The following is a 27,492-nucleotide window of genomic DNA, read 5'->3' as shown; positions in this document are numbered from 1 at the left end:
CACTCACCAAGTTTGTTATGCCCTTTTTTTTTTTGGGGCAAAATTGAGGATCTAATTTCAAACCCAGATCATTCACATGCAAGTTTCGTTTCTGACGCTTAAAACATCCTCTGAGCATATAATGAAGCGGATTCCCGTCCGACCCTCTTATGTTGTAGCATCTAAATTTTGCAGATTCCTTAAACATATTAAAGATCCATGAAGTCGCCAATATTCTCAGTTTTCTTGAAATCACGAATGCTTTCAAATTCAATTGCTACTCTGTTTCATTTAAGTATTTTGCAGGTCAAGGGACCGACCATTGACTTGAATTCATCTCCAAAATTTCCTGAAAAGTTTCAATGCAAAGGCAACCATTTGGTCCGACGGTGGTTCAACATCATGACAAAATGACGAATCTAAAAAAAAAAATCAAGTAGGATATCTATTTGCATAAAAAATGCATCAAATATTTGTTAAGACTGAAAAATAAAACATTCCACTATATACAAAATTTCAACAATATTAATGCATGAAAGTTTCCGACAATGAATTTAATAATCAAATGCAGGGCTCAAAATTCTTCTAAATGGGTGAGAAAAGAGAGGAGGTTTGGGAAAGACAATTTTAAATGGGCTAATTGAATTTGGTGGATTACTCAATTATATCAATTTAATAAATAAATATTATTGGATACCCTATTTATACCCATATATAAAAACTTAAGATATCCATATCCAACTATTCATGTCATGTGCAGGTACGAGTAAATTTAACTAAATAAATTTGTTTGCATATAATATGATATAGAATAAGAATAAGAATAGAGAAGCCATCGTGTCGGGAAAAAAAATAGTGACTCGCAAGTACAGCCTACAGGGGTCCAACAAAGGCGCTATATTAACTGTGTCCTCCGCTGTAATACAAGTAGCGATTCCATAACATCCATCTTCCTCAGATTTCTGAAAACAAACCATCAGGATTTGAGAGCTGTTATTTTGAATTAACCTCCCATCACAATTGTTTAAAAGATTTGATTAAACGTAATCGCAACCACCTTTTTGCAAAATATGGAGTCTAAATATCCAAATCCAAATATACCACCTCCAATCGGAGAAATCCATCATCAAACATACACTTGGTATCAAAATTTGGTTGTATTGACACATCAAAAACTTTTCATTAAACATTTATCAAATGCCAAACATGACAAAGGAACAACCTACAATATACAAAGAAAGAGTAAATCAGAATAATCCAGTTGCCAATTTCTTACAGGACAATCTCAGCTGTAAAAGCAACCTTTAATAAATCTTGACGAGTCTTTTCCATCACCAAAGATGGATGCGTACTCAAGGCAGCCCTATAATTACACCAGGACACACGCTCTTCATTTACAAAATCAGCATCTTTTTGGCACAATGACACCTAGATGCTTAAAAGAATTGATGATTTTCCCAGAAGTGATTGCTCTCCCTATAAAGGTTCAATGGACCCACTTTTTAGCCTCTCCATTCGTGCCTGAAGCCCAGATAATGCTTTCTCATCCATAGGAAGAACCCCTCCCGGCATTGAATTTTCAATACTCGCATGCTCAGTGGCGAGGGGAAACTGATTTGGCAGGGGATGACCTAAATTCCCATTCACAGCTATCACGGGCTTGTTTGCAGGCTCCTGATTTCCTGCAGCTGCAGCTAATTGAATGCTCTTCATTCTTTCCCTTATTGCATCTAATGCTCCACTTGTAACTGCAGTAACCATGATATTTCAGTCATATTTTACTCCAGAGTTCAGTAAAAGACAAGCAGAAGAGATATAAAGATGCAGTAATTTAACCTCCAGATGGTAATCTGTCGTTTCTTTGGTCCCCAGATTGATGCCTTGAATCTGACTGATCAAACCTGGGGCCCCTTGAAAGGGCAGGATTACTGCCTCGATCATCTTCAGCATATGATGGTGGCAAACTGAAGTTTGTAGCTTCTAATTTAGTGTTCATTGATTTTGCTTCACTAAGCGGATTAGTATTTACCGGTGACAAAGCACCAAATTTTGGGGAAGATAGGTTAAGTGCAGCAGGAGGAGGGGTCGACAAGGGTACGCTTGAAGGCGTCCTTCCTGCAGCCGTAGTCTTCTCCATCTGAAAGAGGAGTTTAACAGAAGGAAGGGGAAATCTCTGATTAACATACATACCACATAGATACGCACTTCACTAGAAACAGTTCAGTAGATACCTGTGCTAAACCATCTCTAATGTAAGTTCGAAATGCTTCACTAGCATTTTGCAGCTGAGCAAATATATCAACCTGAAATGAACAGGAATGAGAAGTTGATGCATAAAAATGGTAAATATTGTCCATGTATAAAAGAGATTACTTCAAGCATCTGGATGTTATTTATTGCTAACCTTGGGGTATAATTGCGTAATCCTGTACAGCTCATAAAGGCCGATGGTGCAAGTTTGCTTGTCACCAATTTTCTTGAATATTGCAGCAAGTTCTTGCTGCAAGAAGAAATGCAAATGATGAAAAGGAGAGAATGCATAGTCTACAATGACAGAGATGAGTCACATGACTCAAACACGGATTCAATACCTTCAATTGTGCATCTGCAGAATGGGTTGCAGGAGCTGGATTATTGGCCGTGGAATCTCCCCAATGAGTTTGGCCGACAGGCCCAGATGGGGATAACATTCTGGCTGCTGCCAAGGTCTAGCAATTCCCAAAATATATTTATCTCAATTTTGAATAAAGCACACAGGAACAAGATCAAGTATCAAATGTGAAATCTTGCAGTACCTGAAGGTTAAGATCTATGTAGGCAAGTATAATTGGTTGGGGTTCCATATCTATTGGAACCATTGAAAGGTGACCCTTTATGGCAGTTCCACGAAGCTTCACAAGTTCATGCAAGACAGTTTTGACCATGCGCAACGGTTTGTCATCAGCTCCCGCCCTTGTTTATAGAAGTAGAACCAACAAAAGTTTAAAATAACATGTGATTCATCTACATCTACTCAATAGCATGCAAGGATAGTAGCCACTTGATCTATTCAGACAAAGCAATCAAATAGAGGACTCAACTAAACAATCAAGTAGATACCTTTTGCGAATTTCTTCCATTCCTAGCTCTTGAAGGTATATGTGAATGCTTTGGAGAATGCGATCAAGGTCAACCTCATAAATAGTACTTTGCAAAACCTGTATCAGTGAAAAGCTCTTAAACATACAAAGCCGATGCTAATTGCTAAACCAGATCGACAAAAGATGGAATAATTTCTAAGACACAAAGATGCTAACTTTTAACTCTTATCATTTTGAGATAATAACGTGTCAAGCTGCAGTAGGAAATGCTTAAAGCAGATTACTGGGAAATGAATAAAAGAAACTGTAAATTTTCCTAGTCATATTCTAGCTGAAGCAACTTTTACTTGTGGCTTAAGTTGGCCATATGTGTGCACTTGCACATCATGTATCACAATTTAGTAAGTCAGACATATACACTTATCTTTATAGCTACCACTGATAAGTAGGGAAATAAGACAACCACAAGAATCACCTTTGTCAGTTTGATCAGACATTTGACAACCAAATCTGAAAATTTCTGATTTCTTATAGCAAGAGACTCGTTTATTGCCGGAGATGGCCACCTTGATGGGTCAAGAGGCCGCAAGAGATTAATGAGCACAACAAAGGATGATGTTCTGTCAGCATTATCCTGGAAGCACAACCATTAGTCAAACTTAGGAGTGAGCAAGGACATTGTCTCAAGAATATAAAAGAACAATTTGAATTTTGTAACAATGCTAATCGATTACGAAATTATTAGCGTACCAATATTTTGAGCATCAAGACATTCAAAGCTTTCAAAAGTTGACTGCCATCATCCATCCGAGGAACCCTTTCATCCAAAAGCCAAAGCAAAAGCTCAGTAATTAGGCTATCAAGAGTACTCTCCTTGACGGCATGGGCAAGTCTTCTGTTTTGAAATGTCTGTTAAAAGAAAAAAAGTATTGAAATTACATTTACGGTTAATAGATTGCTTGATTGGACCAAAATTAAAATTATTAAACCCAATGACAGCTGGGAAAAGTAAATGTCCACCATCTCTTCTTCATTTATTAGTACCAAAATGGTCAACTAACAATCAATAGTGATAAGCACCAACCTGCATGAGCGTGTTCAGGACATATTTACAAGATCTTGAGGAGGCGCCCGTCAGACTAAAGTCGAAAGTTTTAGCTACCTGCTAAGATCAAATAGTGTGAGCATTTTGAACCAATTTAAATCAACAAAAAGGGAACAACATTGTAAACGAAAGCATTTAAGTGTTGCCTTGTTTGCTAAGCATGAAACAAGTCTATCTGCATCTTTAACCACATCATCCATAGCACTGCCTTCGGGATCACTAGTGGCCTGGGCCAACTCATGGCACACAACTTTCATTCCTTCAACAGACTGCAAGAAATAATGCAAATTATCCAGTAAATCACAAAAAGGTAATGCGCAATTCCCACCCACATATGAATAACCAATTACTAACAGTTTTTACAAGAATGCACAACACGCCCAAGAATAGGGGCTGCATCTTTATACCAGGAAAAATATCACATTTTCTCTTTGGTGCTAGTCAAAATTAATTTAATATTTTTAACAAGAATCCACAACACACCTAACAACAGGATTTGATCAATCAATTCCATACCACAAACCGACCATAGAAAAAATACTTTTATCAGCTAGCCCACTTGTCACTTGAAACTAAAACCTCCATTCAAAGAGAGATCAAATTTCCACCCCATCAAAGTCTTGTCAATTTCTCAGTGGTCCAGCTGTTTGCTATAACCCTCTTATTAATTACCATAGTATGCAAGTCGAGAGCTATATCACAAGTCACAAATACATTAGCTTAGAAAAAAAAAACAGCGAATAAATGAATCCACATTGGAGTATCACCCAGCAGGACAACAACAATCCAGAAGCTGCAACATTAACCTAACATAGTAGGCTAAACAAAAGAGAACAAAAGAAAACCTGTTCTGGGGAACCATATGATATTATATCCAGAGCTTCATTCCAGTCCGTAGGACCAACTGTGCCAGGAACAGTCCGAGGGATTGGAGCTCTATCCATTTGAAACTCTAAATGACTATAACTGTCCCTAGAACAAAATACAGTTAATAACCTCACCTTGCATATTAAGATGAACAGCAACTTCAACAAAACCAGAAATCGATAAAAAGCTGCAACTTGTACAGAATTAATCACAAAAAGATATTGACAATGATGTAACTATAATGGCAATTACAACGAAGTAGTCAAGTACCTATTGGATAATGGGCCAACAGTAGACCTGGAAACTTCACCGCTTTGTTCTGCTAGATCCAATCTGTATAAGGCAGCAAACAAGTTGAAAGGTCTAAAAGGGACATTTGCAGAAACTAGGAAAGAGCAAGGCTGGAATACCAATACAAACTAACTCCAGGAACACAAGAGTTTTGTTAACAAAGGATGATGACGAGAATACATATGGTATGGAGCTTGTACAAGGTAAACGTAAAAGAAAAGAAGCAGAAAAAATTTACAGAAAAGCGGGATAAAAGGAACTGCAGAAAACAGAATACTATAAAATTGGCTAAAGTATCGTCAGACTCCAATAGTTTTGCAACCGTAAAAGTGGGAAATAGAACTATAAAGCTGTTGCAAATAATGAGGAAGAAACAGAGAAGGAATAATGGTACAAGTTTCTGTCCATGAAGGAAGAAAATCACCTCGTACTCCTTTTAAATAGGTAGGATGGTTAACATGCAAACAACAAGAAGAGAACCAAACCATCCATCCACAACATTTTACATGCAAGCATGCAAGATAGACCAGATCTACTAAAAAAAAGGGTTAAATTGTGATATTGATTGTTTCATTTCATTCACCACAAGCCAGCCAACAACCATTCACACATTCAATTGGAGAGTCGGCATTTATAGAAGGAACTTTCCCCTCTAGGTAAACAACAGAACCAGAACACCCATATGGAGCCATTCCAGTCCCAGTTCTGTCCAGTTATGTAATGGGTCCAACATTCGGTGTACATGTGTACAACTTTGGTGTAACTGTGAATTTTGTACTAAGTTGATGCAGAACTCACAATTACACCAAAGTTGTACCTGTTTACACCAAAGTGGTACTATTTTACAGAACTGGATGGAACTGAACAGAAGTTCAACTGGAGAGGCCCCTAATCCACAGAACACCAGCAAAAAGATAGCTGACAATCCAGATCAAGCTTTATTGTAAGTAAAATAAGAAACATTTGTCAAACTGTACATAAATGAATGCGTTATACGTTCATGTGCTAGTATATATAGAACCACTGGAACTTATAACAGCCTAATTTCTTCACCTATTATTCAATGAAAATAGATTCTAAACTTTGGCATTAACACACAATATATACAACCCCAATAAACAACACTTGTTCAACAATTCTTGACTGCAGAAAGAATCAAAGCCACAAAGCTAAAAAGCAACTGAAATTGAGTTGACAGGACGAGTTTTTTTGTACTTGCTATGAGTTATCATAGTACAAGAGCATATTATCAGTAGGTAGCACATCAAACTTGTAAAAGAATGGTCACAAGGAGCCAGACTACAATCTACACTAAAGGAAATTGCTCCAAGAAAATAATTTAACAAAAGCCCCTCAGTGCAAAGAACAAAACAAAGGCACACGAATAAGAGACTGGAAATACCCATTATCCCTCACGGAGCGCCTTAATACTGCCCTAATCTCACCGGGCTTTCCCTCCTTTCTTTTGTCCATCTCCCGTGCCTGACAAAATTGAATATGAATAGCTTTTAAGGGGCTCCTGCAAGATAGGAAATTCCAATACCACCAAGAGAAAAGGAGAAAAGGTTGCCACCTTCCGCTTGAATCTTTCATCTAACATGCTCCTTTGAGCCTCTGTCAACTTTCCGACGAATTTCCATATGTCATCACCTAAAGAAATCAACCAGTATAAATAAGAAGTGTGTAGATACATAATGCATAACATAATGACAAGGTCAAGGTTAATCCACGTTCTTGCAGCCTACCCAGAAAATATACAACCTCAAAGTTTAAAATAAAATAAAAGAATGAAGAATAATCAGCACAAGAGTAGCAAGTGTATAGATGTCCATCTAATTAATCAGCAGAAGCATATAAAAACTCACCAAGAATCTTGTATCCAGTAGCCAAAGTAATTAAAGCAGCATTCCTAATATCACCATCTCGTTCCGATGTTAAGCTTGCAACTGATTGCAACGACTTCAGATGTCCCCAAATCTGGAAGAAAAAGAAGAAAGGACTAAGCATTCTTCAAAGCAAAACCAAAGGAACAGAAGCTTAAGATATATAATGACTTTACCTCTGAAACATGGTTTTCAAGTAAGAAACCAACAAGATCAACACACTCTATTCGAGTTCGATTATTTCTAGACCGTAAGCCCTCCTGAATATATGGAAATGTTTTTGCTGCAGAGTATGTAAGGATTATTTGCTTAATTAACTCCCGCATCTTTTCTCGTACTTGTGCTATGTTATGTCCAGACTGCAGAAAACACAAATCTATCTGAGAACATGTATCTTCCAGGGAATGAATAACGAATAATGTATCAAGAAACACCACTTGGTAGGCAGAAATAAACTCGCAGAATATAAAGCTCACAGCATACACCACAAAGTTGCTACATGGCAAGGACTAAATTCCACAGGTCAAATATACCAAAACAAAGCGCACCTAACTCCAAATGCAGTTAAGCACCCAAAAGTTACTTTTACAATCAATATTAGTAGCCTCTTTTCAAAAAAACATAGATATAAATTTTTTTACCATTTGATAGGCAGAAAAGCATGTTGGCACCACCACAAGACAGGCAAACATAATAATTTAAACATAGCAGGTCATGTGGCAAAACCTTTTCAATCAAACAGGGAAGAAAAATTGCAGCCTCTGCTTCAGTCATGATGTACCCCTCATTCTTCAACATGTCAAAAAGTTCATGAAGAAATTCCAGCACCTATTGAATAATTCTTCAAAAGTGACTCCCAGGAGATAGGAAAAAGCAAAAATCATTAATGTTATGACAATATGCTTTAATTGGCAAGAAATGGGTGAAAAAACACCTTGAGCAGGCATGAAGTGTTTGACTCGCATATTCTCATAACAAACCACTTCAAGAGCACATCTAAAACTTCTATTATATCTTTTCCAATGGATGGGAGCGCCTGAAAGTTTAAAAGACAAACAGTAAGAAGGCAATCCAAACACTACATACCACAAGGTCTGACAAGTAATGCACCTTCTGCAGCATCTCAATCCCATCAACTTGCTTCTTAAAGTCTGTACTTAGAAGCCTCCTGTGCAAATCCTCTCTAAAGAACCTCATAACGTCATTCTGTTGAATAGGAATACTAGTGAGTGCAAGCACCTTGATGACAGATAGACAATACTGAAGAAAAAACTCGTTACAGTCGGTAAATGTTTGACTACAACAAACCTCAAGATCTTGCATCTGTTCTGACCGTATCTCCTCAAACTTATATCTGCGGACAACTATTCTCTCTCTATCATCCTGTGCAAATATTGATGTCAAGAGCAGCTAAATCTTAAAATTTAGACTTCAAAAATGAATTGAGAGATACCTTGTTTGAATCCTTGACATTAAGCAAAGCCTGTGACTGGACACCAATGTCTTGAACAGACATAAGGGACTCTTGCCTTGGGCCTTTTGTTGGGATAGCTCTCTAAGGAAACCAAGAAACGGTTAATTAAATTTATATATTCCACCCTATTATGCAATTCAACTATACAGAAAACATACTGAAGAATTAGCTTTGCTTCCATGTCTAGTTGGACGATCACCATAGCCGTTTGACTTTCCGATCTTTGAGCTGCCTTTTGATGCAGCAGAAACTCTTCCAGATTCAAACGTTTCTGGGAATTAAAAATCAACAACAGAAGTAAAAGATATATCTTTGCTTAAAATTTTCCAAAATTTCTTCAAATTTCTTAAAAACAAAATAAAAGTAAAATGTACTTTTGTCTTGAAAATTCAGAAAAATAAAAGCCATAATGCAAAAGGAACCAAGAATTCTTTCCCAAATCAACATTTTGAAGTAGAAATACGCTTGAAGGAGAACACAACCAAACAAGAGGCACCTTAAAAAGCTTTTAGCTTAAAAACGCAAATATCAACAGATTCTAAGCAAATAAGAATAACTCCCATAAGGAAAGAGGTAACTGGGGAATCCACAAATCAGCAGGAAAAATATTAAAGCTATTGTATTGGAGAATACCATGAAGACCTCCATATGGCTTCAACCTTTCCAAAACAATTGCTAAAGCAGGTCCTTGTATATCTCTCAAATTCTTGCTCACCTAAATGGGATAATGTAGGAAAGGTCTAAGTGGATAAATAAATATCAATAACCCGAAAGAGCAGACAAGATTTGCAACACCAACCACTTCATGCCCACAGATCCTGAGAATTTCAGCAAAGCACGCTTCTGCTGAATGTCGAACATCAGCTGATTTATCCTACACCAAGAGAAACAAATTTTCATTGCAGTTGCACGCAGACTTAATTTTCTAAAATAAAAACATAAAGTATATTAAGGTAAATGTAAAATGCCATTAAGAAAATACCGTCATAGAAGAAGCCACAGGCTTTAGCAGCTGTGTGGCATCAGGGAAGTTAACTAACACATTCAGTTGTTTGGACAACCAATCAAAAAGATCCTTGCGACCTTCCGCACCAAGTTTAGCGTCCGTTATTGCAGTTGTAATATAAGGAATCTGAAGAAGCAACACATCAAGAACCTAGAAACAATTTTGGCAACAGAAATATCATAGAAAGCAAAAGGGAAGAACCATTTTCTCAAGATGAACAGCAGCTAGCCAAGAATCTAAAGTGCTCAAAGTGCATTCCCGCGTATGCTTTTTATTGTCACCCAGGCATTTCAAAACATCTGACAGAATCCCCTGCAAAAAACAATGTCTTCACGATATGATCATCAAAAAAGCGAGCTTGCATGAAAATCAAAATAGGACACAGCCCCAACCTTGCTTGACTTGTCTACAGCTGCTCCCATAGCAGATGCAACACCGCCAATAGTAGACAAAGTTGCTATTATTAGATTCTTGTTGCTATCATATAGCCGGCCTCTAAGAGCCCCAAATAGCTCCCCTATCAAAAATGCCAAGGAAAAAGTTATAAAATAAAATGAGCTGCTAAAGTGCAAATCAACCCCACCTCAACGTACACGGAAAAATGATTACCGGTTCCAGTTGGTTGAATACGCTTATTAGCCTCTTCAATGATTTTATTCACAGTTTCGATAGATTCAAGTCGTATCTGGAATCCGAATAAATCAATTACTACTTAATTGCATATTCCAAAAAATGGTTCAAGACAGAACTTAAGGTGTATATGTCATACCTTCCAATCTGTACTTTCCAAGCCCTTGAGCAGAACAGGTGTGATCTTACCACTAATATCTTCACGTGGAAGGCTATCTAGCCCACCACCTGAGGACGATGACATGGACTCTGCTGCCTTAACAGTTCTTTTAGGTGCTGCAGACTCCTACAAATTAGAACTCAAAGATTAACGGTTCTTATAGGTGCTGCAGATTAGACTCCTGAAGACTATAACTAAAAGATAAAATAAGGGAATGAATGTAACACGAAAGAGAACCATCCCCGAGCCAACTGTACCTCGTATGGATTTTTTTCATACTCTGCATCAAGTGCAGTGAGAAGAGCAGGTTTTACATCAGATAGAAATCCTTTAATACCTGCATGGAAGGTGCATTATATCTTCTGCAAACATTAAAAAGTTTCAATAACTTCAGAAAGCAGAAAATTTACCTGGACCGACATACTTGTGCAATGTACCAACGAGTTTAATAGTTGAATTTCTAGTGGCAGCAGTACTAGATTGTAACCCAATATCTTTACAGAAATCTATCAGATCCTGCAAAAGATGAAGAACATAAAAAGTAACTTTAGGTAACCAAAGTAAAGGAACTTCATTTCTATACTAACGATAAGACCAAAAATCATTACAAAGTAGACAACTTCCAAAAAGCACTACAGACCTTCAGAACCAAATGTGAGGTTCCGAAGTCATCAACTGCAGAAACCATCCACAGAATCCCTTCGCTAAGAACTTTAGGATTCTTATGCTCTTTCATGATCTTGTATAGCTGAAAAAAAAACAAATGCCAACAGTATCAGATGATGAGTAAACCCAACTGTCAAAAAATGAGTGCCAAACAGAACAGAAAGACAGTTAATAGAAGGTAAAATCTAAGAATAGAGTCTTCCCAACTTGCAAGATCAACCAGAGAACTTCACAGAAAGTAAATGATCAGTTGTGAAAGTGCTGTAGGAAAAAAATTTTCTGGCAAATCCTGTTAGATTTACTGGACAGAATAAAAGGCTTCCTACAACAAAATGCAGATTGAGAAGAACATCACCAGCTCTCATTTGTCCCTTACCATACCAATTATCATAAATGTATAATACGTACAATACATTCAAAGTCTGAAACCAGTTATGGAAACAGGGCTTACTCTCTGGAAAACAAAGCCCGGACCAACAGCTTCACAAAAAGTAGAAAGACACTTCATTGCATGAGCTCTTGTCTTTATATCAGCAACTCTTTCACTAATACCTGTCAGCCAAAAATACATTTCCCATAACAAAACCAGATACCAAGTGTGCACATGTGTGTGTATTAGAGACTAAAATTAATTAAAAAAAGCAACTCACCTAGAAGGCATAGCATGACACATTTTTTTGGAAACTTTGAAGCAGTTGAAGCAATATGAGTAATAACCTCAATAACCTGCTGCTGAACCTGCAGTTGTCAGAGGGAAACAAGGAATCAGCTTATCCATCCGGATGGAACTCACAATAAACTTTACATTCTTATGAGACTTTAAAGAGCATAGAATAGGAGTACCTGAACATTTTTCTCGCCCCAGCCTGGAACAGCACAAAGCAAACGTACCAAAATCTCCACTGATGGATCAAGTTCTTGTATTGCTTCAACCTGTTCCTTGAAAGAGCCAATAGCTGCAATGGGAAGGGAAAAAAATTTAACTGGGTAACATCATAAATGAAGCACCATAAAGCACATACCACTACTTATAGTTCCTAACTGCTTAAAAAAACTAAATGCACTGTAACAAGTTCATAAGTTTTGACTAGAACAAGTATGAGCTTGATAGACAGGGATCAGAAAGAAACTGAAAAGCACATACTATTAAACCACTCAACTCTTAAGATTATGGTCATCATGGTCTCTATGAATATCCAGTCATTGTTGTTAGGATTCGCCCAATATTCTAAGCTCAACAAGTAAACACCACCCATAGTCACAGTGGCAGATCTGGTACCTCACAACTACACAAACCTAGCACAAAAAATGTACGACAACAGTAAATGGAGCATGGACTCTCTCTCTCTCACTCACACTCTCTCTCTCACTCACACTCTCTCTCTCATCAATCATTAAATGATTTTACATCACAAGGTGAAAAACCTCCAAGATTGTTAACTGTGAAGTACACACACTTCCCCTCGTTTCCAAATAACTTTCAATGTCTTAAAATCAGACATGGCAGGTCAATATATTGACAGAAGGTACAATATCTGTTCCCAGCCACTGCTCACAAGATGCTTGGTATGAAAATGAGCAATCTAAATAGACAATGGCACTGGTGACAACGGCCATTAGTAGATGAAGAATTACCAATAACCATTACAGATGCAAGTATCATTCGCTTTTGTTCTCCAAACCTCAAATATTAAACACTGCTTTCTGCTCTATGAACGAACTTCAAGAATTGATTTCAAAGGGGAAACTACGTTCTTTCATTTTTTAAGGAAAAAAATAAAAAGTACCTTCCAGCCGCTCTTTCCACACAGTACTTTTCAATTGAGATGTAGTATCTGCTTGAATTAGGGAACCCAATTTCTCTTCAACTTCTTCAAGACTCATTTCAGCTGGCTGAGAATGCAACACAAGAAATTCAACAACTTTGTACAGCAATGCCAAAAAGAAACACCAGTTATGCATTCCAATTATCAAATTGCTAAAAAATAACTAGACCTCAACATCTTCAGTTTCTGCAGGCTTTGAAACTTTTGCATGCCCAGATCCATCCCCCTTTTTGTTAACACCCGATTTAGTTGATGCTGCTTTCTTATTAGCAGGCTGAAACATTGAACTTCAAGTCAAAAAATGTGCTGGAAGCAAGATAAATTTGCCAAAGGAAAAAGTAAAAACAATGCACAGTGTGTAAGTACATGATTGCAACATACAATACTTACAGCTGCCTGAACAGGTTTCTTCCCACTCAGCATGCTTGCTGCAGATTTCCTAGCAAATGATCCGTCTGAAACCTGCAAGAGACCATCAACTTACAACTGCAAATATATATATAAATATAAATATAAATACACACACAAATATATATACATGTGTGTGTACATTAAGTACATACATAAATACATATATATATATGTGTGTGTGTGTGTGTGGGGGGGGGGGGGAATACTGTCCATGAGTGACTGCCAAATATGGTCTAACAGCCAAAAAGCATGCCCATGTACAAATATCCAAGTCAACTATACACAAACAGTAACAAATCTGTTTGAAACAAATGTCAACAAAAATAAAAGCTAAAAGAATTTTTGTTAAAATAAACATTATCAATTCCCTGGCTGGAACTACCCATGGTCATTTAAACTCAGAATCTTTTGTAGTTTGATTGGCTTTCCACTATCCAAAGAACTCATTCCAAAGCCTCCCAAAGGCTTCAGGTGAGTCATTAACTACCCCTATAAAACCATCTCCTTCCCAATGAGAACATATCCTATTTTTAAACTATCCGACCAAGATGTATCAAAATACAATGACAGCCTAAATAGGAGAGTTAATAGCAAGAAGCATTCCAAGGCAATTTGAATAAATCACGACTCAGTAGGCAAGAGAAACCTGATTTTATGAACCAAAATTGGAGCTCCCAAGCAGAATACATATCACATCATTAATTTCAAAAAATTTGCATATATTCGTTCGTATACATTCATACTATTTATCTCGTATAGATAGATCCTAAATGATAAAAACAAACAAGAACATCCAACAGCATCAACAAAAGGACAAAATATTCACCTCCAAGGAAGACGAACTTCCTACTGAAGCTTGAATTGCACCTGTCATAAATGCATGTTAAGACACATAACAAAGAAAAGAACTTTTGAGTGGTTTAGAACAAGCACGTTATAAACAAATGCATACAAATCAAAACAATCACTTCATACCTGAACTGGAAACTACTGCTGGACCACCTCCAGAGCCACCAATCATTTCTGTAAGCTTCTTTTTCCTGACATCATCAAGTTTTTCGAGCGACTTTTCCAAGGGTCTCATGCCCACAGACTACAAAAGAAATAATGAGAAGAGACAAATGACCGTGGCCACATTCACAGTAGACAAGCATCAAGCAGTCAATTAGCTTAACATAAAGGAATTGAATGGAACAGGAAAAATTACCTTAGCTATCGCCGTCAAAGCTGAGAAAGCGGCATCTCTAACTTCAGGTGTCCCATCTTTTAGTGACTGCAACAGCCAAATCATTTTCCAAAGGGATGGATTACAAGATAATATTGATCAAATCATCAGACATTAGCACAGGAAAGGAAAAGATGCCAGCATCATAGAAAAACCATCATTGTGGAAATGGTAACACTCTGCAACAGCATGATTAAAATCTGAAAACCATCCAATTACATACTAATATGATTCAGAACATGCATGAAAAATTTACACCCCAAAAAAATAAAGATCAACATGTTATTATGGTACAGTAACCTAAAGAATGAAATTCCAGAAATAAAGTATAACAACATCGCTCCTCGCATCAACTTGATTTTCCTTTCTTCAAGTTTTAGAAAATCTAATATTCACTTTCAAATGCAAGTCTCCAACTTGTGCCAACAAGTCAAATAGGGAAATGTAATCAAAGCATCCAAATTATTTCACAAAGCACAAAGTAGCATGAAACATTTTTCTTAAGTACTTGTATACGAGAAGTGACACAAAACAACATCATATATATGGTGGTATTTTGATCAAACTGTATGCTTACCTCCATGCATATTGGCACATACTCCTTGTGTACTTTGAGGATTACAGCTTTATTGCTTGTCTCAATGCAAAATGTAACCCAGTTCAAAGTCAAAGACCGCACAAGGGGTACTTTATTCTTAACAGCAACCTTAACATCTGCAACAACAACGGTCTTTGATTAGGATAAGCCTTCAGAAGCACCAGAAATGAAACCAAGTATAAAAAACAGAGAGAGGACGAAGAAGCAAATCTGATCTTCAACCCCACCCCCAAACCATAAGAAAATAAACATACAAAAGTAAAAATTGTTTAGTTGAAATTGAATCTCATATTTCTGCTCAGTATTTCGGCAAAGGTATGTATATATATATATATATATATATATATATATATGAAAAAATGATAATCCAAAATTGTATACTTGTTCAGTTGAAGTTAAATCACATCTTTCTGCAACTGATAACCAACATAAAAAAAGGGCTACCTGCACTTGCTGAGCCCACAAAAATGCAAAACTTGAGTGCAGTGCCCTTTTCCGTGCTAAGAACAAGTTCTACTCAACCCATTCAATAGTATAAGCCAATATTAATGCGTTCAAGTAATAGGTTATCCAACAGCAAGGTATGAACTTGCTTGTCTAAACTACTCATAAAGACAATCACTCATGTGACAAACATCTGCAATTCCACAAAACAAGAAAAAGAAATCCAAGCAAAAAAAGACAAGTATACATAAGCTGCACATAAAAAATCAAAATCATCATGAAAACAAACTTTCAATATTATATCAAATATTGTGGAACACATCATACACAAACATTAAATAAACCCTCGTATAGAAACAAAACCTGCCTTCAACAATATCAGCAAGATTTAAGCACCCTGATTTGTGCATTTCCTGGAGTGTTTGAGTAAGAGACTCTGCCAAAGCAGGTTTTTTCTCCTTCAGTTTTTCCTGGAAAACAAATAATGCATAAGATTAGTAATATTAAAGTCAAAACCCTAGGCCATGATGTATGGACCAAATAGACAAGAAGTTCACTAGCACGAGTGGAGACCAAAAAGACAAAACAACTTTTCTGACTAAAACTGCAATGTTTATGGTGTATTTATAAGACTGCAACCTTGCAGAAATTTTTGCTGTCCCAACATTCATTTTAATTGTCTAACACAATATTTCAAAACTCAAGTTGTAAACACCATCCTTACAAGGTACTTCAACCGCAAAGTACTTTTGTGCGCAGGATATGACATGGGTGCTGTTATTTAAAAAGTATTGGGCCTGGTAAAATGTTAGTTGGGTAGATTTACTTAGATGGAGCTCTTGCACCTTACTAGTCCTAACAGAAACCCACTTTACAACATAGGATTAATGAGCATAAACATAGGAACTGTGATAGCGTAACTGTCAAGTATGGCAGGCTAACTCCCAGGTATTTTAGCCTCAGTTAATCAAATACCTATTTCAGCTATATAAACCAAAAAAGAGATTCTTCTATTATATAACTTCAACAAAATAAACAGACATACTTTAATATGTGTACCTAAACATTTGGCTGCATTCCCATACCAGATGCAAGACCATCTATTTCAGGATCAATTTATCCAGACAAAAAGGACTATAATTAAAATGTTGTAACATAAGAACATTTTTCCACTAAAACTACAAAGGTTGCTTAGATGATTGAACAAGCAAACCCTGACAGTTCACCATGCAAGTTCTAGTATCATAGGATGAAAATTACCAGCAAAACAGGCAAAAGAAGGCGAGAGTTCCCTGAAAAATGTGTTCTTAATCCACTTGCAAGATTTCCAATTGCTTGGACAGCTTCCACTGCAACAGCTATGTTTACATCTGTAATGAGCTGCAAAGTCCCCAATAAAAGTCACTACTCCAACTATGAGAAGAAAAGAAGGTTAGCCTTGGAATTTATAATACAAAAAGCAAGTAAAATGCACCCACCCATCCTTTTATTTTAGTTAGACAAAAATAGATGCCCTTAATATTCACATAAGAACTTGAGCTACCCATAAATTGTCAAATTTACAGAAAACAATTAACTGTATTCTTCTTTTGACAAGTATATGTGGCAGAGGAAACTGAAGAACCAGAAACCAGTAAGTAACATAATGGATGCTCCACCCTACAATTATTAACTCCCTGCCACCAACTCGCTCCAATTATGAGGCTAGAATGAGTCTAATTTTAATGCTTTCACCACATGCGGAACCAAAATGAATTTTTAATCTCACAGTGAACAAATATCAGACTGGTAACCTATGTAATTTACCAAAGAAACTCAATATCATTCCTCCTCTGCATGGCAAGAGCATTAATGGTTACATGGCTGAGTTTAGAAGCCAGGCACAAGTTTTTATTACAAAAGGTCCAGTAAAATCTTAAGGGTCTAGTCCAAAGAATACATGTACAGCTTCATATCGCAGCCACAGGGCACGTTAACATCCGCCCATTTTTGGTTCTAAAACTCAGTTATAAGGCAACACAGTGCACCAGAAAATTAAAACTGAAGCAAATTAACCAGATTGCTATATCCTAAACTCTCGACTCAACTTGAAAGCCAATGCTACAAACAATACAACACCTTCAAAGCAATGGATTTTTCAAATAGATAACCAATAAGAATCATGAAAAATTGCTAAACTTGATGATTACACAACTTACATGGACAACAACAGGTATTTGTTTTGTCATTCGCCTGTCAGTTAATAAACTGTAACTAGATAAATCAAAACAGCAATCTACAATTGCAAATCAACAAGCTACTCCATTCCTGTATGTTGAACAACAACCAGCTAATAACTCATGTCTCAACACCTTTTCACCATTGTCAGTCACATTAACTCGTGTTCCACATTCAACAGTCCTTTTCCTCAATCAGCCACTTTCAGAATGCTACACCTTCCTATTACTAACCGAATACCCCAAATTTCTGAACTATGTTTGACATGAAAGTAATCATTAGGTCCCCATAATGTTCAACATTTTGGGAAGTCCAACCTCCAAAACACAGAAAAGAAAGTGGTTGAATGGCTGACTTTGCAATTCTATCATAACAAATTTAACCACATGTGCATGTGGATGCTTAGAACAACAATACAAACTTTGTGACCAGACAAGTCGGACCAATGTGAATTGAAATTTAAAAATAACTCTAGAGTGTGCTTTGCACACATAAGCAGCCAGTGTGCTTCGCTCTCCTATTAAGTACTGTTTGAATATCTTATCAGTATAAAGTTGATAACTTTCCAATGGTAAAACAAAAATTTGAATAACGCTATAAGTTGGAAAGTGAACAAAGGTTAAAACTTATGGTAAGATGACTAAACAACCAAAAGAGGAAAGTAGGGCTATATCGATGTGGCCAAGGGGGACTAACCAATTCTACCTCTTTCTAATTGCGTCATACCCTTCAATCAATTCCAAAGAGTCCTACAGTCGATTTCAAACAACTGGAAGTAAAAAGTGACCGTTGGTTGCATAACTAATACACCACCTAGTCAACTTCAACTAGCGGTTATAGCAGTCTAGTACCCTTTTTTTCAAGGATTATAGCAGGCTAAAATTACAAAGCCAGAACGGAACAAGCAAAAACTAGACACGAACCAAGGGCAGAGGCAGCTGTTTATAGCAATTCACCCTGATAACTAATATAATGAAAACATTGCAGTTGCAGCACAAGTAAGAGTTAACATGATGAGATAAGACAAATTCAAGCTTCTGATTGTTCATTAGGAGAACACCAGAACTTCAGGTGTCCAGATTTCAACAATTAAACACAAAGGCACCAAATAAATAAAACAAGGCAGGAAAAATCTCTCAAAAAGGACAGCAGACAGGTGAGAAATTGGAGCTTTTTGTCTCCAGCAAAAGGGTGTATAAACCAAGCAGAAGACTTGCAAACCTTCTTAAGTGTCCGGCATATCTCTGTGAAATCACCAGGAGCTATCCTTTTGCTAGATGCAAGCTTGGTTAACTCTGCAACAGCTTCTTTCCGCACTGACCACTTTGCAGCTTTCTGAAATATCAAGACGGACAAACAAAAAGTTACCTTCCATCCTACATAAATTAGCCCAATAATGAGATGATAAAAGATGCTTAAGTAAAAATCACAACAGTAATAACGATTCGTGTGTTTATATGAGAGAGTGAGTGGAGCACTAACCACTCCATCCCAAAAACCAGACTTCTCCAGGGGCGTCAATATATCAACGGGATCAACAAGTTCATACTCATCTATCTCCTGATGAACTGACAAGAAAAGATTGTCAGGCCCAGGCAGGGAGGTCAAAGGATATATGACTCTACTTGAGCATGCCTTGAAAGACAAATCACCATTTGAATGCCAGTTCAAGCCATTGCTTTTCTTGAAATTCAGCACCAATAATTAATGTGACAAAAAACAGAAGAAGAATCCATTTGGCAGAGTTAGTCGCATACCTTCAGCTGCAGCTTCTTCAGATGGCCCAGAAATCACAGCCTCAGAAGCAGCTTCATGTTCTGGCTCCTTGTCTTGCTCAGATCTGACAAATGTCAATCAAAAAGTTACCATCAGAAAAGGAAAAACCACTCATCCTATGCAAATTGAATAGTCATCAGCATGCACAGCCTTCATTCACAGACTATAGCAAAATAAACTTCAAAAAAGTAATGTGCTAAAATCGTGTGGTTTGATACACAATGCACATAAGCTGGGGAAGTTTTTAAGGATTGGTAAAGTTCTATTCTATTTTCATTATTTTCAAAGATGGGGGCTGGAGGTATTCGCATGAAATGATGAAATCCACCATAGAATGTATTATCCCCAGCACAATGGCATGAGAAAGCAACATACATGGAAACAAACGAACACAAACATATATCTGTCAGCAAATATTAACATGGCCTGAAGATTTAAATCAATAAACATATATAGGCCCCAATAACATTTATCTTCAATCATGCACTACAACAGAAAGGAACAAAAACCTTAGAAGCCCCCATCCACCATGGCAAAGAAGAATCAAAGGGTTACATGAGCTTCTCTACAGTCAATAATAAAGATTTAAGGTATATCAACGTATAAATCAATAGTTCCTACAAGTATTAAAAATGGTATGACAACTCTGGTCAACAGTCAACACTGAAAGCCTAGTGCCAGTTTAACAAGGCTGCATCGAAAAATCAATCTTTGTGAACATAAAATGCAGATGACTATAAAAGTAACTACAGTACGAAGAGTCAAAACAAAAAGGATTCATATGACACATTTTCTCGTCTCCACTGGGGCTATAAATGAAGTACTTTCATGAACTTCTATGATGTTAAAAGAGGGTTGATTTCAAAAAGAAACAGTACCTTATTTTGCGGGTTGGCTTAGCTGTCCCTGTCACATTGACAAGCTCTGCTTCCAACTCTTTTTTCTTAAAATGTTACAGAAAATACACCATAAATACAAAGAGCTAAAAATCAGCATACAAAACATACAAAAAGATCTATTAAAGAATAACATACCATTGTGTCACGCATCTTCTCAAGTAAAATTGATTTAACGGCATCTTTACCAATCCAACGACAAAGCTCCAATGTTAGTCCTTTGGACGATGCACGTACGTTTTGATCTTGATGATCAAATAGTTCAGGAAGCATCTTCAATATTCTCTTTGGTGGCACAATCTTAGAGCCAAATTCACTATTAATAATTCAGCAAAACGTTATTACTTTCAATGGCATGAAAACCTAAATTATTGTCAAGTCAAACAAAATTAACTCAAGGACCATGATTTATGTACCTTAAGGCCTGAAACATGACATCTATTGCGGGAACAACAGCTTTAGCAACTTTATTTTTTATTGCTTTCTCCATGGCATCCTACAAAGAACAAAATATTCATCAAGCATTATACATGCATTCACTTCATTAATGTGCAAAACATGCAAAAGGACACTTGCATAATCCAAACCAGAGACTTCCCTCACATGAACTCCATGTTATTACCCAGGAAAAATGATATCTAAACAAAACAACAAAAATGTAGAAAGATCCAACAAAAGCCATGTTCCATTTACTGCCATCAAATCGCTTAAATGATCCATAAGACTCGATTAGTTTTCCAAAAGGGCAAACTCCAACTGACCAGTGTTTCTGAAAGCTCATAACAAGATCACTGAGTACCTTTGGCCTTCAAATTGTTTTTTATTACAACCATCAACCATAATGCTCCTTGAACAGACCACCCTATTTGCCATATGATTATCAGCAGATCTGCAAATTCATTTTCTTAAACATCTCAAATGACCAGCAAATCCATATATCCATTTCTCCTAATCCTTACAAAAAACATTATTATTTTTTATAATAAATCTGCTTCCTTGGAGGTGCCAATAATGTCTTCCAATCCACTGGAAATACCCTATCCCCGTTCACATATTCCCAGCATAAGTCCCTCCATAATTATTTCAATTCTTCAAGCAACAAAAGATGGATTAGTTGCAATACACAGAAATTAAGTTTCCAAGGCTCAATCTCTACACAGTACTTTCATGGCTTAGCTCTTCATCAGATCCAAAAAAAAAAGAGCAACTGCAATCACTTGGATGGTGATAAATACTGCAGGAAAACAGGAACATATCTCCCATTTGTACCTCTATCTTCAGGCCCCTCCCTGCCCTTAATTCCAAAAAAAAGGACCATCAATACATCATCATAAGCCTTCTGTGTCAAGGTTAAACAAACTCTCTCATTATCCTTCTCGAACTTTGTTCGGATAGTTAATTAGTGTTAAAGTAACATTTAAGTTTTCCTCTTTCAGCCCCTTCAGAAAGCATTTTGCCTTTTCAACTTATCTACTGAGTTTCAAACTCTTGCATCACCTTTGTACGTGCACCAAAATTCACAAGTTTACAGTATTTGTACCCTGAAACCACCTTTTAATGAATTAACAAGATAGTAAAGCTTTAGTTACAAAACAATAAACCTAAAGAATGCAGCTAAAGTTACTTTGAAACCTATTTCAGCACCAACAATATGTTCCATCAAATGACTATGCAATTGATGAAGTGTGACTAGATAACTAGGATTTATCAAAGACATGGTATATTCCAGAAAGCAGCTTCTAGCTTTTCGATGTCCTTGCCCATTGTGTTGAAGGTCCTCTTTTTACTCTCTCCAGAAAATACAAAATCACAGCTGCAGAGTGTCTTCAATTTCAGACTTCTTCTTTCGACCGTAGAGGATCCAGTGCATCTTGTCATATTCCATCGCACAGCCCATTACACTCCACAAGTACCTAGAAAGTTTCCCACAACTCAACAACCATCTAAGTATGCAAATGGTATATCTTCATTGTTCAACCTAGTTAGTAGCCATTTCCAGGGAGTCAGCTCTTATTCTCAGCTCTTTATTAAGTTCCTACCAGTTAGGATGCCTTTATGGGAAAGTTAATTACTCTACTAGATGCAATAGTGTCCTATATCAGCTTACATAACAACTCGTTTGCTGCTTTGCGTCTTAAATTGGTATATTGACCCAGTTCAGAGTGTCTACTGGCTATTGACAATGGATGTACTTCTCTTTCCAAAAGAAAGATAATATCTATCCACCTTGCCTAGAATCTTTCTTCGTTCATAGCAATATAGCCAAATGCTCTTCTTATCCAAAGATTTAAAATTTGCATTCTGCATAACCTTAATTAAACCAGCAGTTCAAAGCACAAACTATTGCAAAGATTCACCCTTCATATTTCATCCTTGTAATAGCATCCGGTTTTCTGTCATAGCACTTCCCTCTTTGAGCATTATACATCTTCCAGGAAAACTGTTTTCTCATTCTCCTTCGGTTAGCCTTAGCACTCTAGATCTTGCTTCCAACTTGTCTGTCCAACCCTTACTATGTCCATTCTCAAATTCCAACAACTTTCTCCTTTTGACTTCATCATTCAAATGTTTCAGCTTCTCGACAAAGCAGCAACTAAGATGCCCAACCACCACTACCAACAACAAGCACGTACCCATCAGTGCAACATCTTTGCTCCAGCCATACCTTCAAAAATCAAGAACACCTCTTTCTCTAATTCCACAACAATGTAGTTGAAGTAGAGTTTGGTGAAAGCCAGATTTGAGGAATATCTGGTGTAAGCATTTGGATGTAACTATTCCTATTCACTGAAAGAGAATATCTATATTTAAGTTTTGATGTCAGACTAAACACGCCTGCAACAACTGATTGACCAGCAAAAAGTGTAGATAAAACAACTGTAACTATCAACTAGCAACTGTGAGTGCGCCCAATGGGCCATTGACTTCTCTCACAAAGGCCAGATAAATCTCAGTCAGTCCCGCATCCATTCAAAAATTGTTGCTTCATCAGAACCAAATCCATAATCCAAGGGCATATTCCAATCAGTCCTGAACTTAATTTCATTTCTATCTACCCAAAGTAGGCCAATACAACACTTATACAATATTTCTTCTTTTCCAGTTGACAAAAGATTTCAAGGAAAGTGCAAAAAGTAATGCTACAAACACAAGCTTACTCATATTCACAAATTTGCTGATCATTGTGGAACTAATGCAAGTGAATCCCTATGTGAAGGGACCAACGATGGATTAAGTTATTGCTTTCTCTCATTTGCCAAAATATTCCGTGACATAATGTCCATACTTCCAGTTTATGAATAGTAAGCTCTTCATATCTTGAATTTGACAATGCAAGGCACTATCTTTTACTTAACTTGAATACTCACAATACAGAACCCAGTATATAATTATGATATCAAAATACAAAATCAATAACAGTAACCAGCAAAAGAGTGGAAGATCAACATATGGACCACAATGAAACAAAGAAGCCAAGGAAATTCTTTGGCATACACAAGTCTGCCTTGCCCCTATTCATGTTACTGTTAAACCACAGAGATATTATCAGTCTGTGCATCACCAAAATATCTACTCATAACAGCCTGAATTAACATTTATAATATAGAAGAACTCATAATTTTACGAAATAACATGCCAACATGGCATGTCATGCATGGGATTCTTCTTTATCACTAATTCAGAGAAGATGAATTGGGAAAACGCTATTCATCCACTCTAAAATTCAGCTATTCTACTCAGTGATTCACATTGAGTAGAATATATATAACAATTACAGCTCTGTAGCACATGTTTGAAGGTTCTGGTACTGCAGTTTTTTGCAAATATCAACACTGCTGGGTAGGTTCAGTTTGTATGCTTATTCATATAAGTTGGTCCAAAATTTCCATAACAGAAAGGATTTCAGGAAAAGGAGAGCATATATATAAAAAACTTGAGTGCTCATTCCCAGGTCAAAGATAGTCGAACACACTACAACTAAATCAAAAACACCCATAACGTGAAAAACAATTTACATAGACAGCAATGTTGAAAATTATAGCTTTTGCCAGCTGCAAGCCTCTAACCCACGTTACAGAAATCAAAACAAATTATGAATCAGGAAACTCCCTAAAATGACATCTATGAAGCATATATACCAGCTAAGGATCAACCAAGCATTAAGATATGATGAATGTTCCATGACTAGTAAGTTCACTTTAGCACAGCACAAGCACAATGAACATCACACGTTGTATTGCCAACCACATACTATTTAAAGTAAAAGATAAAAACACTAATAAAATAAATTAAACAGGAAATCAGAATGAATACCAAGAATTGCTCAACAGCTTCCAACTCCACCCACAGCATAAATGCCGTTTGTGACTTCTCCACCGTCTTTGGCCTTCCCGTCATGCATTTTGCCACTATCACGTCACATACTTCTTTTGCATATCTACCAGAAAATACATACACATACACACAACATTCAAGATAACAGAATTAAGCTTGTTACAACCAGAACTAAAATTCACGGAAAGAAAATTAAAATTACCTCGCAGCATCAGCATCAGCAGCTTTTAAGAAGGCAATTAGGGCATCTAACGCCTTCTCTTGTACCGGCGCATTCGAGTCCGCAACAGTCTTTTTAAAAAATGGTCCTATAAAAATGTCCAAACACAAAATCGAATTACTTTGCAACAATTCAGCAAAAGTGAGATCCAACTGAAGAATAATCACCCACATTACACATATTCAAACAGGGATCGACGAAGCTAAGATCGCACAACAACAAATCAGATCTGAGAAAATGAAATGAAAGCCCTAACTCACCGAATTCCCGGAGGCGAGGGTCCTTAGGATCGGAAATGGAGTCGCAGACGGCAGCCAAGTCGATGTTAGCATCGTTCCTCACCTTCCAATTCTTATGCATTAACCTATCTTCCCATGGCAGTTTCTTCGCCTCCTTCAACAACTTCTCATCCTCCGACATTGCTCCTATTTGTATCTATCTATCTATCTATCTCCACCACCAACAATACACTGTGTTCTCCTACGAGCGTATCAGACTATACATACAAAAACATCTACTACTCTATCCCTGTATCGGGCCGCCAATAAAGCTTTTTCCGACGACTGAAAAACAGAACGGAATCGAAAATGCTGGAGACGGCGTCGTTATTCCCGTGTTTAGGTGTAAATTTGAATTTTTTTTGTTTTCATCTGTTTTTTTCTTTTTTTTGTTTTCTTCTCAGCCGAAAGGGCCGGCGAGGGCAGAATTTTGAGAGAGTGTGCGTGTGTGTGAGAGAGAGAGAGTGTGTGTGTCACAGTATCTGTGATCTCTCTTTTATCTTTCACGTTTCAAAAGAACAGAGAGACAGTGGGCTAATTTTGAGTTTTACGCTTTGGGAGGAACAAATACCAATCTCATAAAAGCACGTGATGACACGCACTAATTTGCGCTCGACGAGTGTAATAATTGTACTGGGATTTTGGCGGCGTGGAGGTTTGTGAAGGGTGGAGAAGCGTGGGGAGATTAATTTGGATCTGTTGGGGTTGAGCGGTGCAATTTGAAGGAGGGGACTAATGTGGGGTCCAGAAGGGGGAGCGGAGAGAAGACAGAGTACTTGTAAAGAATTTGGAATTCAAAATTAAAGAGTAGTTAATTAAGTAGGTAGCTATCAGGTGTCCTGTAATCCAGCGTAGGAACCTGTATGGCCGATTTTGAATGTTTTGATTTGAAGAAAGTGGCTGGGGGTTTTCCACGGGAGAGAACATTGATTGGTTTATGATTCGAGAGCAGTTGGGAGACTGATGTGGGTGAGTGCAGGGAATCTGTCATTAAGGTCTTAATCGTTACGTTGCCGGCAGGCTTGTAGTCATGGATGATTAAAACGGCTACATGTCCAATGTTGGTGGGCCTACACTTCTCCACAAATCAACCCAGGGACAATTATGAGTGGGTATGAGTCGGGTATCCGTCCTATATTTCAATTGATTAATTCGATTCGCACCTTGTAGGTTAATCTTTTTCCTGCAAGGATAGATGTCTTATAACCTAATTTAGCCTAATTTAGGGGAAAGGGTAAAGGGAGATGGTCAACTAAGACCAACCACATATAGTGATAAATTAGTGGGAGGCAGGGGTTGAACCCTTGATCTCCAGCATCACCAAATATGGTGATGACCACTGGACCAAATGGCCAGTGACAGCACCTTATAGGTTAATCATTTTCTAACTCTTACATGTCCTGTATGTCTTACATATCTTACATATATAATGCGAGAATCCGCTTGTGAACAGTGAAAAATGGACCGGTTATATCGTTATTTTTGTGACTTTGAGGGGCATTTTGGTCTTTTACCATTCAGTGGCAATGGTTCAGCTGGAATTTCACAATTTTGGCAGTCAACAATTGCTGGTGGTTAGTGGGCGGTGGGCGGTCTTAGCTTTCTTCTTTGTTTTGCTAGCAATTGCTGCTGGTTAGTGCCTTAGTGGGCGGTGTCTTGGCGCTGGATGGGAGTGGTTTTGCTGGAAATTCACCGCTCTCCACGTGTTGTTCTTCAACAGCAACAAGTTTAGCGGTGAATTGAGGTAAGATGCAAGAATCACCGCTCGAAAGCTTTGCAGTTTCCATTACAGTCTTTTCTTAGCCTGCTCTACCGGTCCTTTTTTCACCTCGTCATCTTCCAATTTGATTGCCTCCTCCACTGCGTCTTCGTCCATAATTGACTTTTAAGTGTTCTAGAAAGAGTGGGGAAATTCATGGTGGCCGATTAAGTCTAGGAAGGAGCAAGTGACTTGGTAGGTGTTATTTGCAGGAGCTGGTTAATTTTTGCTGTTTTTGACAGTGGTGCTGTTTAATCTGGGGATGTGTTGAAATGTTGAAGTGGATTTTAGGATTTTTCATCAGTATTTAGGTGTTCTGCAGGTGTTCTATGTGAGCCTTACTTTGTTTTGTTGGTTTGCATGAAT

At 37.3% G+C, this 27,492-nt stretch overlaps 1 protein-coding gene across 3 annotated transcripts; it reads right to left on the bottom strand.

The window, feature by feature from the left end:
- Positions 1-1,077: 1,077 nt before the first annotated feature.
- LOC113761265 (protein MOR1) lies at positions 1,078-25,795 on the bottom strand. 3 transcript variants are annotated; one of them, XM_027304165.1, is made up of 54 exons: positions 25,350-25,795; positions 25,072-25,177; positions 24,849-24,972; positions 20,951-21,030; positions 20,673-20,850; positions 20,517-20,581; positions 19,620-19,702; positions 19,345-19,430; positions 19,084-19,197; positions 16,906-17,025; positions 16,013-16,115; positions 15,181-15,317; positions 14,586-14,651; positions 14,354-14,471; positions 14,205-14,245; positions 13,358-13,429; positions 13,137-13,241; positions 12,929-13,034; positions 11,985-12,097; positions 11,792-11,879; positions 11,593-11,693; positions 11,116-11,223; positions 10,886-10,991; positions 10,733-10,812; positions 10,455-10,601; positions 10,295-10,370; positions 10,078-10,202; positions 9,887-9,997; positions 9,662-9,811; positions 9,479-9,553; positions 9,313-9,394; positions 8,838-8,950; positions 8,659-8,760; positions 8,514-8,588; positions 8,316-8,411; positions 8,140-8,241; positions 7,932-8,033; positions 7,382-7,564; positions 7,188-7,299; positions 6,896-6,972; positions 6,725-6,804; positions 5,302-5,364; positions 5,010-5,136; positions 4,311-4,433; positions 4,144-4,221; positions 3,810-3,968; positions 3,535-3,693; positions 3,079-3,176; positions 2,775-2,931; positions 2,571-2,687; positions 2,384-2,479; positions 2,211-2,282; positions 1,816-2,116; positions 1,078-1,727 (listed from the first exon to the last, which is right to left on the bottom strand). In XM_027304165.1, the coding sequence occupies exons 1-54, from the start codon at positions 25,507-25,509 to the stop codon at positions 1,456-1,458; spliced, it is 6,090 nt and encodes a 2,029-aa protein (XP_027159966.1). In that variant the 5' UTR covers positions 25,510-25,795; the 3' UTR covers positions 1,078-1,455. The 3 variants fall into 3 exon arrangements, with proteins under 3 accessions (XP_027159966.1, XP_027159969.1, XP_027159967.1); XM_027304168.1 differs by having other exon boundaries at positions 1,078-1,729; positions 1,848-2,116; XM_027304166.1 differs by having other exon boundaries at positions 5,010-5,130.
- Positions 25,796-27,492: the final 1,697 nt, after the last annotated feature.

The sequence above is a fragment of the Coffea eugenioides genome, chromosome 2 (assembly GCF_003713205.1).
Source record: "Coffea eugenioides isolate CCC68of chromosome 2, Ceug_1.0, whole genome shotgun sequence".
Taxonomy (NCBI): Eukaryota; Viridiplantae; Streptophyta; class Magnoliopsida; order Gentianales; family Rubiaceae; genus Coffea; species Coffea eugenioides.
The sequence above is the reverse complement of the archived record's forward strand: the minus strand, read 5'-3'. Positions and strand labels throughout refer to the sequence as shown.

Coding starts and splice junctions, on each gene's coding strand:
- LOC113761265 (XM_027304165.1), bottom strand. CDS start 25,509: ATGTCGGAGGATGAGAAGTTGTTGAAGGAGGCGAAGAAACTGCCATGG. Junction 17,026..19,083: donor TATGCCGGACACTTAAGAAG/GTTTGCAAGTCT, acceptor GGGACTTTGCAG/CTCATTACAGATGTAAACAT. Junction 15,318..16,012: donor TCTTGCTGATATTGTTGAAG/GCAGGTTTTGTT, acceptor TTGTTGTTGCAG/ATGTTAAGGTTGCTGTTAAG.